The following is an 18,002-nucleotide window of genomic DNA, read 5'->3' on the forward strand; positions in this document are numbered from 1 at the left end:
TGTTAGTTATAAACTTGCTTGTATTACCAAGTACCTACTTGATCTCTGCTTACAACAAATTCAAATTAAACTATAGATTTTGCTATAATAGTAATACATAATAATAATAACAAAAATAAAAAGATGATTATGGTGTTTTTAATAATTAGAAGGAAAAAACGTGCATGATAGGCTCAATTTGTGTATATATTGTTTTCGCTCAAGGCTTGGGACTGAGAGATCTTTTGCAGGCCTCATTAATGAAAAAAATGTGTCAGGCAAATTAGGTTTTTATGAAACTCATGAGGCTTTGTTTGGATTCTAAGAGTATTTTAGATGATCTGAGTTTATTTGTAAATAATACTGAATTAAGATATTTGAGTAATGATCTTTTGTGTAAGAGTATATGTCCCATTGAGATATGTTTAACTTTTTATGAAAAATTAAAAAAGTAGTGAGCCTCATCAATAATTAGTTTATTGTTGTAGTGATGAAAAATTAGCTAGTGCGTCCCATCAAGTGATGAAAACATCTTGACCTACTTGAGATCACTTTAGATGGCCATATGTGTGCGCCTGGATGCTAAGTATTTAAATGGGCATATTTGTTTGCATCTGGATTCTGAATATAATCTAACGTACAAAAATATCTCATATTACCTCAACATCCAAATACAATCTAAGCCTCATAAGACTTTTATTGCAGGCTTTTGTGGCAGTAGCTAGCTCTAAGGAGATCTTGATCAGCAAACTTTAGGGTCTTGCATCTTTTCAGACCAAACCTAAGCCTAATTGATTCTAACCCAATTACACTTACTACAAGTTAATTATTAATTAGTCAAGGTTTTGAAACTGGAATTAGCAACATATATGTTAGACAAAGCAATCATGAAGATCCCAAAACTAGAGCTACTATACATGGACCTTCCAAAACAAGAACATTAATCAAATCTCTTCCTCAATATCGAGCTGCACTACATGGAAATTCCAAACTAAAAGCAGCAGCACAATCTCCTCCTCAGTCTCATCCAAAATCAATGTGATGTGTCTCCCTGATTTTCCCTTTTATCTCAATTTTGTACATTACCATAGTTACTCTTGTAAGGCTGTAAAATGTTAGTGTAATATTTAAATCAAATGAAGCAGAAGAAGAAGGCAAGTTGGCCTCTCTATTATTTCCTATCTCCATTCAATTTATTTTCTTACACGATATCAGCCCAGTAAGGCTAACGCCGAACAAAGAAAATCCTACAACCTTGCTTCTGCAACACCATAATCACAAAATCCGATGGCCTCTTCCTTGCAAAATACCCCTCAATTTCTGAAATTGGATGGCCCCAATTACCTAACTTGGCAGATCCAATTTCTAATGTTTTTGAAGAGTCATGACGTGGTTGGCCTAGTTGATGTCACCAACCTTGCTCCAGCAAAGACTCTGGCCGATGACTCCCCCAATCCGGAGTACACACGCCGGTCTCAACAAGACAACAACGTTCTCAATTGGCTCTATGCCTCCATTGTGGAGAAACTTGTCTCCACAGTCCTCAACCTAGAGACCTCGAAACAGGTCTGGGACTCCCTTCAAACTCGGTTCTCATCCACATCGTGATCCCGAATCACTTTCCTCAAATGCGAACTTCAAACAATTTCCCAATGTAATGGCTCCTGCCTTTCATACATTGAAAACGCCAAGCTTTTTTCTAATCAATTGTCCGTTACCGTTAAATCTGTGGATTTCTTTCTCATCACTTATCTCTTGAGCAAGCTCAAGCCGCAATTCATGTCATTTGTAACTGCCTTTACTTTCGCAATAAGAGACAAATAGTTCTCTCTGGAAGATTTTCAAACTGAGATTCTAAGTTTCTAGACGTTAATGGAGGCTTCCTCTACCTCGATACCTATTGAGACAAATCTTGCCTTTGCAACACATTCAGAACCAAGACTCCTAAGGGGGAAAAAAAAAAGACCTGACTTCTCATCACAAGCTCGTTCGCCCAATCGCAGCTCCTATGGGCTCCTCCAACAATCGGCCCATTTGTCAAGTTTGTGATAAAAAAAAAAAAAAAGGGTCACAAGGCTCTTGATTACTATAACAGATTTAATTTCTTCTATCAAGGCCGCTTACCACTATCAGATCTTGCTGCTATGGTTGTTGAAGGCAACACCTCTTATGCTCAACAGGTGTGGTATGCAGATAGTGGTGCCAATGCACACATTACCAGTAACAAGACAAATCTCACCACCTCGTAGCCTTATGAAGGGGAAGAAACCATCATAGTTGGAAATGGCTTAGGATTGTTGATATAGAATATGGGTACCACTTCTCTCACCACAAATTATTCCAATTTTACTCTCTCCAATGTTCTTCATTGTCGAAACGCTTCCTCAAACTTAATTTCTATCAATCGTTTTTGCTTGGATAATTATTGTTATTTCATACTAACTGGAATTGATTTCTCTGTGAAGGAGAACAACACAAGGCAACTTTTACTCCAAGGGCAAGTTAAGAATTGACTCTATCCAATTGTAGAAAATAAAAATCCTTTCAATAAAATTTCCTGTTTTGCAGCCAACCTCAGTGTGTCTACCATTCTCGACACCTAGCATGATCGACTAGGCCACCCGTCTCAATCTGTTTTAAATCAGTTATTTCAGTCCAAGTATTTAGATGTTTCCAATTCTCGTAACCCAAGGTTTTGTTCGTTATGTCCTTTAGGGAAATACAAACAATCGCCCTTTAGTGACTCAACTCGCCAATCTTCTAGGCCTTTAGCACTTATTCATTCAGATGTATGAACATCTCCTACGTATTCGGTTGGTGGAGCAAAATATTATGTGTTTTTTATTGATGATTTTTTTCGCTTCACTTGGTTATATCACGTTAAGCTTAAAAATGAAGTTTTTGCAATTTTTAAACAATTCAAGACTCTCGTGGAAAATGTTTTTTCTTATAAAATTCAACAGTTACAAACCGATAATGGTGGCGAATTCACGTCCACCTCTTTTAAATCTTTTTTACAAGAAAATGACATATTTCATCGCTTAACATGTCCTCATACATCTCAACAAAATGGGATCGATGAACGAAAACATCGTCATATTGTTAAAACCGAGTTAACACTTCTAACTCGATCTCACCTACCGAACACATATTGGGCCGATGCTTTTCTCACATATATTTATCTCTTAAATTGACTCCCAACAAAATTGTTACATCACTTAACTCCTTTTTACATGCTTCACAAAAAATTCCAAAATTTTCACATCTAAAATTTTTTGGCTCCGCTATCTTTTACTCAGACCCTATGAAGACCACAAACTCTCTTTCCGCAGTAAAGAGTGTATTTTTATCGGCTATTCTAGTCAATAAAGAGGGTATAGGTGTCTTGATTACAAAAATGGACATGTGTATGTGTCTCGCAATGTTCTCTTCAATGAGTCTGAATTTCCTACAACACATAGGAGACGTTTGGATTTAAAGATGACTTGAGATGAGCTGAGATGAGTTGAGATGGATTGTGAATAGTAATGAGATGAGTTGTGAATAGTAGTGAGATTTGTGAGTTAAAGTTGCTGAATAGTAGTGAGATGAGCTGAGATGAGTTGAGATGACTTGCGAATCCAAACGTCTCCATAGTGTCCTCTCTTCTCCTGCCTCACCGAGTGAAGTTTCCCTAGGTATGTTCACTTCCCTTCCAGTTATTCCTTCTTCGAACCTACCCCATCTTCAACATCTGAACTCGACCAAACTGGCCAACAAAATCCCAATCCTTCTCACCAAATCGACCGAGACCTTCAAAGAAAAAACATATCCTCTACGCCTAATCCAACCCAGACCCCAAACGAAACAATTGAAGTCGCACTCCCTGTACCATCGATCCTGTCAGCCACAACCATACCCACCAAAACAAACCCAAACCTAGGCCGCGTCACAACTCCTTCCATGACTGGGAACTCCAAACCAAAAACATTCCCTGATTTTACCATGTATTCAACTCATCATTGTAACACCCTGTATTTTAGTGTATTTTTACTGAATGATTATTTTTATTTATTCAAAAATTTATTTTCTTATTTTAAAATTGTTGGATTTTTAGTGGGTTTATTTTATGATTTTTAATTTTGTGAAAATTATATTTTGAAGTGCTTTCTTATTATTAATTATTGTTATGCGTTTAAAATCTCTTTATTCTAAATTAATTACTGTGGGATTTAATTATTTTAATTTCAATTTACCATTACGTTTAAATTATTTTATTTAACTTGTGGTTTTGAAATCGTTTCCGTTGGATCATTTTTGTGACCCAAGATATCAGGATTGTACCTCATTTCTTTTCTTCCATGTTTATTTCTTCTCTTCTTCTTTTCTTCTTTCTTTTCTTTTTCCTTATTTCTCCATTCGACCTCTCTTCCCGCGCGACCCAGCTCCCCCTCCCTCTCTCTGTTCGTTTATTCTATCACCACCCAGCGCCGCCGTGAGTCGGCGGCGACCGTCACCGCCCAGCCCGTTAGCCTCCCCAGCCGCCGGCGACCTCACCCCACCAACCTCAGCTCCATTCGCTCCGTCGTTAGCCACCACCAGCCCTTCAAGCCGCGGCATCATCTTCGCTCCAGCGCCGTCGTCGCACCACCATTGGCCACCATTTTCTCACCACATCATCATCGACCTCTTAGCAACCCATTGGACCCAACCCCAGCTCCGATCCGTCACCGGTGAAGCACAACCAACCCCATTTCCGATTTGGGTGTTTTAGGTCTTCTACCGCCGCCCACGCTGCTACCCACGGCCAACCACCACCACCACTAGTTTCACCGACATCCCTAGGCCCTACCCTATCATTCTTGGGTCTTCGTTTGTCTCCGTTGAAAAGTGGGTATTTGAGACCCACGGCCACAGTGCATTTTGCACTGTTACGTTGCTCAGACGTCACCTCTTGTAGTTTTGTGATCCTTCGGAAATTGCTATATTGCACTGTAAGTATTTCTCCAAAGAACTTTCGTGATTTAAATATATTTTTACACTAACTCATTTCACTGTATTTGGTTGAACATGCCGGACTGAGTTAGAGGAGTACGGGGGTCGAATAGATTGGTGATTGGAGTTATTTGTGTGATTGATTGGGTTGGTAATTGTTGGTTTGGATATTGCGTTGTTCATGTACATTGCATTTTGCACGCATGATCATGTTTGTAAAGGAAATTGGGTTTTCGTGTATTGCATTCATGTTCATGTGTTTATGAAAACTGGATTTTCATGTGAGAATGGATTTTGGGTGCGTGTGTATCACGACCCCAAGCCGAGATGGGGCATTATCTCGGTGGAGCTCCTATGGTTACTCGGGAGCAGAATATACTGAGTAACGTCCCCTGGATTGTCGCTGGGCGACAATGGGATCGGACAAAATGGTCTCGTGCCGACTCCGTGGTCCTTTTGCTGGTGAGGACTAGAGGATGTCTCGCCATCAACGCGCTGGGCACGGAACTGGGCATCGCTTGTTGCATAGTGGGTGCTTGGCCATGAACGCGCTGGGCGTGGAACTGGGCATCGCTACGAAGCCAGGACGTGCGGATGATCCCTAGGGGAGATCATGGTGCATATGGTAATAATGGATTAATGAACTATTTTCTGGAAAAATAGTGTTTTGGATTTCTGTGTAAATCATTTTCTGGGAAAATGTTTTATGGATATTTTAGGCCAAATGAGATTTTGGCGTGTGTTGAAAAATAATCATTTTCAGGAAAAATGATGTTTTGAGGAAAATATATTTCTTTATATGCATGCATGTTAGTTGCATTAATGCATTTTCATTACGTGGTTATTTGGGTTATACTTACCTGTGGTACCATTTTGTGGTAACGCAGATTTTAATGTAGATGAAGAGGAGGGTGAGCCTGAGGATACAGCTCTGCCCGAGGAGTGATCTGGGATCACTTGCTTGGATATTTTATTTTACTGTATTGTATTTTAATTTTGGATGACTGTATAACTACTTTTTAAACCTTACTGATGTTTAAATTGTATTTAAATTCTGGTACTTAGTTTACTAGTCTGCTGCGTTGTTTTATACACCGTTGCATGTACACACACACTTGGCACTTTTGTTGGGATGCGTGACCGTGTTGTCATCATCCCGGCATCTCGATTCCTGTGTTTCCTTACATGGGGGTCGGGGGCGGCACATTCATCATCTACAGTTACTCTCCATGGTGGTCACCGAATCTGAGCCTTCCACCTACTCACAAGCAGTAGCTTCTCCCGAATGGCGTGTTGTGATGGGGCGTGATTTTGATGCATTAATGGTCAACGACACTTGGTCGCTTTGTTCTCGCCATTTGGTAAGCATGTTGTTCGAAATAAATGAGTTTTTAAGATAAAAAAAGACTCTCAAATGGGAGCATTGAGCGCTATAAAACACGTTTAGTTGCAAAGGGTTTTGATCAGCACTATGAAATTGATTATGGCGAAATCTTTTTGCTAGTTGTGAAACACACCACAATTCGAATGATCATTGCTTTAGTGGTGTCGTTTAATTGGAATATTTGTCAATTAGATATTTCAAATGTTTTTCTACATCGTTTCTTAGATGAGGAAGTCTTTGTGGAGCAACCCAAAGAATTTGTTGATGAAAATTACCTAGATTATGTGTGCAGATTACATAAATCACTGTATGATCTAAAATAAGCACCACATGCTTAGTTTAGTCATCTTTCTCAATCTCTATTGGAATATGGTTTCATTGAATCTACTGCTGATTATTCCCTTTTTATTTATGTCACTAAATCTGTGAAGTTATATGTATTGATTTACGTTGATCAAAATCAATATGGTTCCAAGCAAGTCATGATCAAAATGGCCTACACCTACGGCAAACACGGTACATAATAAATATGCTTGACAACACCAAAATGAGGGGTGCTAAACCTCTAAACTGTCCAACAACATCAGAGCCGAAACTCTCCTCAGAAGAAGGTGAATTATTGTCAGATCCCACTGAATATCGCCAAGTGCTTCGGGCTCTTCAATATTGTACAATCTCACGCCTTGATATTGCGTATGTTGTGAACCAGTTGTGCCAGTTTATGCACAACCCCGTGAGCCACATTGGATTGCTGTGAAATGTGTGCTTCGCTATCTCAAGGGTAGTATTGACTATGACCTTTATTTTTCATCTGGTGTTATTTGTTTAAATGCTTATTGTGAGTCAGATTGGGCCGGTAATCCGGATGACTGCCGCAGCACAACCCGTTATGCCATCTTTCTTGAACCAAATCTAATCACTTGGACAACAAAAAAACAACACATTGTATCAAAAAGTAGTACAGAGGCCGAGTATCGCAGTGTAGCCATTGCTATAGTTGAACTGTATTGGATACAGATGCTTATGAAGGAACTTAGTGTTTTACTCCCATCAACTCGAACTATCTGATGTGGTAATATTAGAGCAATTGCCTTAGCCTCCAATCTGGTATTCCATGCTTGTACCAAACATGTTGAAGTCGACTATCACTTCATTCGAGTAAAAGTTCTCAACAAAGACATTCAAGTGAAGCACATTTTTACACAAGATCATATTGATGATATCTTCACCAAGGGTTGAACTTCTCCTCAGTTTGCTTTTCTCAAATCCAAATTAATGGTGATCTTGATCCCCATAAATTTGAGGGGAGTGTTAGACAGAGTATTCATGAAGACCCCAAAACTGGAGCTGCTATACATGGACCTTCCAAAACAAGAACAACAATCAATTCTCTTCCTCAATCTCAAGCTATTATACATGAAAATTCTAAACTAAAAGCAACAGCACAATCTCCTCCTCAATCTCATCCTAAATCAACGTGATGTGTCTCCCTGATTTTTCCTTGTATCTCTATTTTGTACATTTCCATAATTATTCTTGTAAAGTTGTACACTTCCATATTTAGCTTTGTAAAGTTATATTCTGTAAAATGTTAGTGTAATATTTAAATAAAATGAAGTAGAAGAAGAAGGCAAGTTGGCCTCTCGATTATTTTCTATCTCCATTCAATTTATTTTCTTACAATATATACGTACCACAAAATTTTAATATTAACGTACGTACAACCTAATCATTCTTATACAACCATGTTTTAAAATAAGGATATTTATGTAACATGATATTACTTTTATAAGTTATTTTTTAAAATTTTCTTTAATTTAAAACATACTTGTATAAAAGGTTCTAAAAATGATTGTATGTGTTAACATAAAAAATCGTATAATAGGCCGGAAGGGAGGAAAGAGTCATCCCCAGCCCACGATGATGATTCAAGCTTCGATATAGTGTTCTTCGGGTTCATCCATGAAATAAATAACAAATAAGCAAATAAAAATAAATATATACACAGAGATTTACGTTGTTCAGCGTAATGGCCACATTCAATGGTTGTTTGGGTCAAAATCCACTATAATAGACGATTTACAATCTCTCACGGTCTCACGTATCTCTCAATATAATGGAGAAATTTAGGATTTTAGGAGTCCCTTGAGAGAAGATCCTTTGGAGTTACTGTGCATGTGGAGTCTGTGCTTAGAGAAGTTCTAGAGAGCTCTTTCATTTGTAGAAATCTTCTCTTTTTATATAGGTCTATTTACTTCTTTAGAGTGATTGACTCAAATTTGCCTTGTGAACCCATTTTATTTTAGGAGTCTAAGTCAATTTCTTTCGATTTAGAGTAATTCTACTTATTATCTTAATTCTCATCATCTCATGATGTGTCATAAGATGATTAGAGACTATTTATTATATTTCACTTGGAAACCTATCATTTAATGCTACATCATGAAATGATGAGAGGATGATGAATAGATTTTTTCTTCGATTTATCAATTCCTTGTCTTATCTATTTTTTACCTTGTCTTATCTATTCTTTACCTTATGATCTCTTAGTTTTATCTATTTCCTTATTATTAGTGATAGGAACCAATCAACTTTATTCCTAACAATGTGTCTATCATTTTTCTTTATTTTATATATAAGCACCCATATGGAGAAGAAATGCAAGCTGCAATATGGTAAGATCGTAAAGATGGGTGGTATTTCAATTTTCATTACGCTGACCAAAAAAGGCAGTCAAAATGAGTAGCCACCCATGGATAGGACGTACGTACATATAACATGCTTATCCCATTCCACACGCCCGTACATTGACCAATGGGCAACTTCATCGCAATTTCATGTACAGGTAATGTGTGGAAGATGATACCAAATGGTTTATTTTTTTTTTAATTTTTTGGGTGTATGTGTGAATAATAATATTCAATGCCTCGGATGTCCGATTAATTATATTCACATATTATTCTCACCATACTTTCTCCATTTATTTCGGCAATTCTCACACGTACGTACACTAGTAACCTTATTATATATTATATATATGTAATATAAAAATGATAGGCTTCATTTTTGTTTTAATTTATTTCTTCAATGATATAATAACTAATTTTAAATGACTAATTTCACTTTAATTAGTGTGATGATTAGAGATTAATTATAAGTGAATTTTCGAACGAAGCTTCTGAAATCTTTTGTTTAGTCAGTCGAAAAGAGACCGGCTCTCTCCCTCTCTCTCTCCGGGTCTCTCCCTCTGCCTTCTCTCTCGCACGCCCACCTACAGATTAAGGTGTCCGACTCAATATAAAACTTGGTAGATATATGTAGATATAAAAGTGTCCGACTCAATATAACTACGATAGACTTGAGCCGCCCAAAATCAAATGAACACTACGGTGGCCTATGGAGCTGTAAGCCCAGCCGTCCCACCATGGCTGAACAAGGGCGACAACGCATGGCAAATGACGGCATCCACTCTCGTGGGCATCCAGAGCATGCCAGGCCTGGTCATCCTGTACGCCAGCATCGTCAAGAAGAAATGGGCGGTCAACTCGGCCTTCATGGCCCTCTATGCCTTCGCCGCTGTCCTCATCTGCTGGGTTCTTGTCTGCTACCGCATGGCCTTCGGCGATCAACTCCTTCCCTTCTGGGGCAAGGGCGCCCCGGCTCTAGGCCAAAAATTCCTCGTCAACAGAGCCAAAATCCCCGAGAGTAACCACACGAGGGACGGCACGTACGAGACGATTGAGCCCTTTTATCCCATGGCCACGCTCGTTTACTTCCAATTCACTTTTGCTGCTATTACCATGATTCTACTTGCTGGGTCTGTTCTTGGGCGCATGAACATCAAGGCTTGGATGGCTTTTGTCCCTCTTTGGCTTGTATTCTCCTATACTGTGGGAGCCTTCAGTCTCTGGGGCGGTGGGTTTCTGTACCACTGGGGTGTCATCGATTACTCGGGCGGCTACGTCATCCATCTTTCCTCGGGAATTGCCGGTTTCACCGCCGCTTATTGGGTACCTTATATATAGCACTGCGGGCCTTTCACCAACCACTGATCATGTCTAACATCAAATTAAATTTGAAATCTCTTCTTAGTTAAATCTTAATTAATTGATAACTAAATAATTGATTTCTTAGAGAATAAATGAAACTAACCAAACAAGAGATCCTAATTAAAAGTGTTTGAAAAAATAATTAGTTCCACGTTTTAGAACCCTACTTTTAACGACCAATTAATTTTCAAGAAGCTTGATCAGTCAGTAGATCAAAATGGGATGTATATATATATATAGTACTATATATAGATGTTTTCAGGAACGTTTTCCTCTAATTAGTAATTTGTATGAAGCTTAAACTTGGGCGGCTTGCTGTATACATCTTGTAGGTTGGCCCGAGGCTAAAGAGCGATAAAGAGAGGTTTCCTCCTAACAACGTCTTGCTCATGCTTGCGGGTGCTGGGCTGCTGTGGATGGGCTGGTCAGGTTTCAATGGTGGGGCACCATACGCGGCAAACATCGACGCTTCAATAGCGGTTTTAAACACCAACATATGCGCGGCGACTAGTCTTCTTGTGTGGACTTCATTGGACGTCGTCTTCTTTGGGAAGCCTTCGGTGATCGGAGCTGTTCAGGGGATGATGACGGGGCTCGTTTGCATTACTCCTGGAGCAGGTATATTATAGCTAGGTGTCCCCACAAATTCTGTGGTTTCATGCATGTTAATGTTATATAAGGATGCATGGTGGTGTTGCAGGGTTGGTGCAATCGTGGGCGGCTATAGTTATGGGAATGCTTTCTGGTAGCATTCCATGGGTGTCCATGATGGTCCTTCACAAAAAGTCTACTCTGCTACAAAAGGTACGTACGTATATAGTTTTGTACGCTACTTTTATCCTAGCTAATTTGCTTTTCTTTCTTGTAATGCGCTCGCTTAATATACATTAAGTAGGTGTTAGATAGTTGACAAAAAGTGCAAACTTGCTTGTTCCCTCCACTTCTAGCATAGCTCGATCTAACGTTGAATTAATTAGCTAGGCATGATTATGTGATTAAAGCTAGCTGGCCGGTACGTACTTTCTATTCAAAGTCGTCTCAAACGTGATGGTTTTCTGGTTTCTCTGACTGGCCACACACACACACATATCCATGGTTTTGAAAGACAAAAAAATCTCAACCGGAACTATGTGGATTGGCCACTTTTAGGTCCAGATCATATGCTATTACTAGGAAAGGAAATCCCACAAAACATGGCTTCGAAAATTCGGGTCCTAAAACTAGAGGTTGAATGTTCTTCTTTGTACGTACAGAAAATTAATTGCACAAGTACTTGCGGAAATTTCTGAGGGTTTTGATTTGATTTATTCAGTAATATTGCTAGTGGTTGGGATGGTATGGGTACATGCATGTGATGATGATCTTACATGATACTCTTTTTTGAATGGAGGTCATGCAGTTTACTCGTACATGACAGGCAGCGTTGTCTTTGCATGATCTTGACCCAGCTACCTCTAAATTAAACAGTAATTTGGCATTATATTCTTTTGTTTCTTTCATTATTTTCCTTGTAACATATATATCTTCATTGTTCAATAATCGTTCCAGCCCATTTGCAATAATGGCATATGAATATCGATCAGTCGTTTTCAACAATGACCTAAAAACCAGTACTACTTCTAATTCCTTATCAATTCTGATCTTATTAATTCATGCATCTAATATTTTCGAATATACTCCATATATATCGTATCTCTACTGGATCGGAGCCGTTGGATCCAATTAAATATACTCCTCATCCGTGGCTTTAATTTCAAACTTTTGACTTCCGTACACACTAATTATATTTTAGTTATTGTCATTAGTCAGCATTGTAATTAATCATAACATCAATCTCTTTCAAGAATAGATTAATTCATTATGATAACCACGTGACACGTCTACCCATTTTCTTATGCTATATATATATATATATATATAGTACGTTTTACCTTTGATTTTTTCGTATGAGACAATTCAAATGGTTCATAAGTCAAAAGAATACTACCAGTCGGCCTAATCCCATGACCACTTAATTGATTAATGGAAATCCCTTGTGGAAATTAGATTACGATCATCATCAAATGGCTGAATGAATGATTTTTTTGGATGCCACTAATGTCGTCGCTCTTATTAGATTCCATTTAATTTTATGATTTTATGTATATATATATAGGTGGATGACACCTTAGGTGTATTTCACACGCACGCAGTGGCGGGGCTATTAGGAGGGCTCCTCACTGGTCTTTTCGCTGAGCCAGAGCTGTGTGCACTCATACTCCCCTTGAGCAACACAAGGGGTGCGTTTTATGGGGGAAGTGGTGGGAAGCAATTCTTCAAGCAACTGGTTGCAGCCATGTTTGTTGCCGGTTGGAACTTGGTGTCCACGACATTAATTCTTCTGGGCATAAGGTTGTTTATTCCATTAAGGATGCCCGACGAGGACCTGGCGATTGGAGATGATGCCGTGCATGGAGAGGAGGCTTATGCCCTTTGGGGAGATGGGGAAAAGTATGACCCAACAAAGCATGGTTGGAATACATCAATGTACGCGCAGGACATAACAGTACCATCTCCATATGTCGCTGACGCAAGAGGAGTGACCATCAACTTGTAAGCCTACCGTAGGGTTCTATATACATACATATAGATATGTGTGTGTGTGACCATCAAGTAGTACTTGTACTACAATTTTTTATCGATCATAATTTGAGGTACAATTATTTTGCGTAATATTTAATACATGATGTTCCCATGCACTCTAATATATATTAATCATGTATAAAACTCTTCGGGCTTCATTGGATAGTTTACATGTTGAGGCATGAATAAGAGACATGATGTTCGATTGCACTATGTCATGCATTGTGAAAATACATAAGTGTTATGTTTTTTTTATATAGTATTTGTGCCTGATCATTTGAGACAAAAATAAATCAATTGTAGCAGGAAATAGTCATTTTTGTAAGAAATAACTGGTCACAAATAAACAAATTTCTTGCAGTGAAACTACAAGTATTATGTTGGAATCAAGTTATTCTTTTGTATTCTTAATTCCTTCAATTAATCTACTCACTCTTCCTATATCAATTTGGTCTATAACATACTTCAAGAAATGAAAAATTGACATATATACTAGATATTAAGACGTGGAATGGGACAATGGGACCTAATCATATATTAATTTGAAAATACTTTTGAGCATATAATATTCATCGATACTTACTCAATTTAGAGAAATACCATTCTATCTCCATCCTATCATCCTTGAACAAACTTGTTGAGCTCATGCATGGTATATGTCAAGCGGTTGTTTTTTAAATAGGACCAGAATGCCTAAAATAACACGTTGTTAGTTCGTACTGATAGTCTATTACAGTCTCAATTAGCTGTTAACTTTGTCCTTTACATTTTGGTCTCTTTTCTTAATTACTACATTAATTAAACCTACAGTTACGTCATCATGGATACATTTGAATTGGATGTAGGCAACGTCGACGTACTATATATGCAGGACCAAGTCATATTTCCAACACTCAGATAAAACATATAATTAATAAAAGGTTGAAAAGTCATTGCCAACTAAAAGTAATATCTATCATTTAAATTATAATCAGTTCTCGTCCTATATTCTAAGGTTTCCACACCGACCAGGCCAAGAGGACCACTACACTTGCTAATTAAGACGTCGTTGCTTGATCATTAAAATTTCATTTCCGATTTTTCTAAAGAAATTGAAGGTTTATGATTGCGTAACGGTAAAGAAATTGGAATATTTCATTTCCATCATCTGGTGGGCTCACGTCGTTCCAGTTGATGCCACGACATTCCAGACATCTACCCTCCAACTGCAGAGTCGAATAACCGATCTTTATGGTATTGTCACATAACTTTCCTATTTTACAGACATAACTTTTGTTTAAAACTATGATTCTGGTTTTTGTTTCGCTTTACACATACACGTTTACATACATGATCTTATGTATGCATCTATGTGGTTAGGTACTTAATTAGGTTAGCCTTCACACATGCAAGAAAAAGTTGATCTAGGTTCGCCCTAACCAGAAGCTTGAAACTCAACCCAACCATGGCAAATGGTTTTGCTGTTCCATCAGGATACCAGCAAGGGTTCGTTCTTGCCGTTCCTGAATGGCCGAACAAGGGTGACAATGCATGACAGATAATATCTGCGCCACTACTTGGGCGTGAATGGTATCCCCGAGTTAGTGATACTCTTTGCCTTTACAGCCGTCTTGCCTTGCTGTGTGCTATGGGCTTGCAAGATTTGATTTGGGTCATAAGGTTCTTCCCATCAAACTCGCATGAAGCACCAAAAAAGTATTTCTATTCTACATTATCTTGAAGTTATGTTACATACCTTGTTTCTACAGAACATTGCAATAAAGACATATGAGACTCTAATCAAATTGTTCCCAATCCTGAGTTATTTTTGTTGAAGATGACGGGGGTGGGGCAGTCAAGCTTCCAACTCCAGAGTCAAAGGTCTCCCATTTGGTTGTTACTGAAACAGCATTGCTGCTGTTGCTATTCGGATTAGAGTTTCTTGCCTTCAGGTTGTCAAGTGTCTCCACCAAGTTCTGAACACGGCGTACCTGTTCAACCAAGTAATCTTAGCCTTCGGACACACAATCCAAGGCTATCAATGCAGATTCACAGTTCCACAATAACTTGAAAGTTTCAGACACAAAGGTCTACTAGTTACCATAAACAAACTTTTAGGCTAACGTGTAGATGGTGTAAATCTACGGAAAATCATAAGGAGCATTTGGTATACAACAAAAAACTCCTTCAAAGAAACAAAATGCATTTCTGAAAAATTATTCATCTAATTTTTTTTTTTTCCTTTATTGGCACCGGCTGTCCGGAAACAAAGTTCAGATTAATCCAAAGGTGCACAAGCTCTGGGCAAGGAGTTTTCTGCAAACGCACCTCGGGTAATTCAAGAGAAGATTCTACCAATTCAACGGCCCCTAGAAATTGTTTGCAAACAAAAGGTTTTGAACCTTAAGACTTAGAGGAAGTATACCATCAAGGCCAAGGCCCTAACCACTTGAGCTAACCCTTAGAGGTTACCTCATCTAATTTTTTGCAGGACTAGCATGATGCATAAAGGAAAAGTAAAATGGAACTGCTTTATATATGCTTTAGATGCAGCATGCAAATGTGAAGCATGTTGGAAGTAATATAAATCTGGGCATCCCGATTTTCCAACAAGTACAGAAATTTACAATTACATTAAAAACACAAGCGCATTAGATTGGTGCAGGTGACCATGTTCCATATGAATATGGATATTGTTCACTCTATTATATATTCATTTTATACATGTTGCAAAGAAAATTCTCAAATACATGGAACACCATAATATAGAATATGGGATCAAAAACAACTTGGCAACCAGGATCATCATGCATGGTGCATCATTCTATGCGGAGTCAAAATCAAATTGAGAAATATCATCTCCAATTAAAAAAAAACGGATCCATGGGTGAAAAGGAACATTTCCAGACCAGCACAGATAAAATATCCAACGTGAAGGATCAACGAGAACAATACTAACCTCAGACTTTCGTTGCAACTTTGCTTCTCCCTCAGCTTCAATGCTATCCAACTTCAGTAATTGTTTCATGAGCAACTCTGTCAATATTAAAAATTCCTTGTCTGCAACCTTGGTCCCACCATGCACTGCCACTTCCAAGGCAGCCACCTACACAGATGGAGAGACGCAATTGGGTCACTATTTGGATATAGCCTTCAATGAAAACTGGTTTCAAATGAGATTAGTCTACCCTTTCTGAGAGCTGATCAACCTCTGCTCTGACTTCTGCAACTGCTCCAGATGCTTTTCCTATCTCATTGTTTTTTCCTATTTCCTCAAGCTTCCTCTCTTTGCTAGCGGGGTCCTCCAAAAGCAAAATCTTCGACCTATCCTTCACACCTGCCATGTGCAGATGCTCCTCATCCTCTTTCTCTTTTCCCCTGAACAGCAGTCTCTGGTCTTTAGGATCCAAACCAGTTTTCTGTGCAAGAGCATTCTTTAAATCCCCTGTCATTAATTAAAAAAACTTATAAGCAAACGTGGTAAAACATCAATAAGAAAACATTACGGTTCACACCGGTGACCTGACAGGCTCAAGTACTAGGTACAAACAAGAAAAAATCTCCAACAAAACATCAATGATACGATCTCAGATAAAAAAATAAAAATAAAAAAAATAAAAAACCATAATTGACTATGAGAAAGTAGAGATTAGCCATCAAACTTTAGCATTTTTTTGTAGATCAGAAAATCTCCCAGAAAATATATTTGTAAATGGCTTGAAGCGCACATTTAACCAATCCATTAGTGAACCATTATCTAATGTCTCAAGTTTCACAGAATATCTGCATATTGAATACAATTGCTCGTAGTTCAACAAAACACCTCATAATTGGACCAGTGATGTAAAAAAAACATTATAGATAGTACAATAATACCGTCATTGCTGCCTATATGACATTAAAGAACTCATGGCGCAAAAATATCAGACAATTATAATAAATCTTCAAAATTAACAGTACATCCTAATCACAATATAAAGGCTATGAAATTCTCCTTAGCCTAGTTTGTTTAAGCAACTTTTATCAACTCATTTATTATTACAACTTTTCTAAATTTCAACACAAAATAAACAAAAAAATTCAACTTTTTCAAATCTTCTCGAAACAAAAATAATATTAAATAATATATATTTTAACAATATTTTATTAACTTTTCCTTTTATCAAAACTAACTCTAATAATTAGGTTGAATCTTCTTTCTCAAAAAAACACAAAATGATAATATATAAATGGATAAGAATATTTTGATGAAATCAATTTTTTTACCAAATAGAGTTCATTAAATATACGAGATGAAATCGAAATCTGCGTAGATCAGAACTAGAACGAAGCCAAATGTGAACAATTTCAATTTTCGTAAGGGTAATAGAATGCGGCATACGGCGAGGAAGGGAAAGAGTACAAAATTTACCAAAAGTAGAGTCGGCCGGGACATGGACCTCGTGACGGGAAGGTCCGTGAGAGACGGTGATATTGATTATAGGCTCACGAGAAGCAAAGCCTCCGACGTCGTCGTGTCGCTTCTGTATGAGCATGCCGCCAGGTCTCATCTCCCACTCGATCTCGTTCGGAGACGACACTGGCGCGTGCTGATTCGAGTTCTTGCCCATCGCAAAGAAAGCGCGACAAAACCGATTCGAATCGTAATACCGCAAAACGGGAAAGCGGGAGATCCTTGTCTTCTACAATTACAAAGGGTGGACTGTGTCTGACCAGTGAATCAAACGAGGTTAGAGAGAGAGAGGGGGGGATGGGGAATGAATATAGAGATGGATCCGATTTAGATGATGTCCGTGATGCCCCAGTACTCTCACTAAACGTGGTCCCTTGCCGCTTACAAAATTAAAAGAGGAAGATTTTAATTAAATAAATTTATTGACATTAACGTAAAGTTATTTTATTATAAAAGTATGTGAATTTATAAATTTTATATATATATATATATTTTGAATCTGGTCAGGTACAAGCGAGTTCGTATATTAAATTGCGTACTAATATTTACATAATTTTTTTAT

At 38.0% G+C, this 18,002-nt stretch overlaps 2 protein-coding genes across 2 annotated transcripts; one reads left to right on the plus strand and one right to left on the minus strand.

Moving 5' to 3' along the window:
* Positions 1 to 9,544: 9,544 nt before the first annotated feature.
* Positions 9,545 to 13,118, plus strand: LOC108995106 (ammonium transporter 2-like). The gene is made up of 4 exons (XM_018970606.2): positions 9,545 to 10,347; positions 10,719 to 11,004; positions 11,087 to 11,190; positions 12,542 to 13,118. Exons 1-4 carry the CDS (start codon positions 9,715 to 9,717, stop codon positions 12,980 to 12,982), a joined length of 1,464 nt encoding a protein of 487 aa, XP_018826151.1. The 5' UTR covers positions 9,545 to 9,714; the 3' UTR covers positions 12,983 to 13,118.
* Positions 13,119 to 14,549: 1,431 nt separating this feature from the next.
* LOC108995198 (BAG family molecular chaperone regulator 4) lies at positions 14,550 to 17,802 on the minus strand. Its single transcript, XM_018970718.2, has 4 exons — positions 17,399 to 17,802; positions 16,176 to 16,432; positions 15,947 to 16,093; positions 14,550 to 14,978 (listed from the first exon to the last, which is right to left on the minus strand). The coding sequence occupies exons 1-4, from the start codon at positions 17,595 to 17,597 to the stop codon at positions 14,784 to 14,786; spliced, it is 798 nt and encodes a 265-aa protein (XP_018826263.1). The 5' UTR covers positions 17,598 to 17,802; the 3' UTR covers positions 14,550 to 14,783.
* Between the last annotated feature and the right edge of the window lie 200 nt (positions 17,803 to 18,002).

The sequence above is a fragment of the Juglans regia genome, chromosome 4, assembly GCF_001411555.2.
Source record: "Juglans regia cultivar Chandler chromosome 4, Walnut 2.0, whole genome shotgun sequence".
Classification (NCBI taxonomy): Eukaryota; Viridiplantae; Streptophyta; class Magnoliopsida; order Fagales; family Juglandaceae; genus Juglans; species Juglans regia.

Bases quoted from the DNA above. Each gene is read 5' to 3' on its own strand.
- LOC108995106 (XM_018970606.2), top strand. From the start codon at position 9,715: ATGAACACTACGGTGGCCTATGGAGCTGTAAGCCCAGCCGTCCCACCA. The intron at 10,348-10,718 runs GTACCTTATATA...TACATCTTGTAG, and splicing joins GTTTCACCGCCGCTTATTGG to GTTGGCCCGAGGCTAAAGAG. The intron at 11,005-11,086 runs GTATATTATAGC...GTGGTGTTGCAG, and splicing joins TTGCATTACTCCTGGAGCAG to GGTTGGTGCAATCGTGGGCG.
- LOC108995198 (XM_018970718.2), bottom strand. From the start codon at position 17,597: ATGGGCAAGAACTCGAATCAGCACGCGCCAGTGTCGTCTCCGAACGAG. The intron at 16,433-17,398 runs GTAAATTTTGTA...AATTAATGACAG, and splicing joins CCCGGCCGACTCTACTTTTG to GGGATTTAAAGAATGCTCTT. The intron at 16,094-16,175 runs GTAGACTAATCT...CCATCTGTGTAG, and splicing joins TTGATCAGCTCTCAGAAAGG to GTGGCTGCCTTGGAAGTGGC.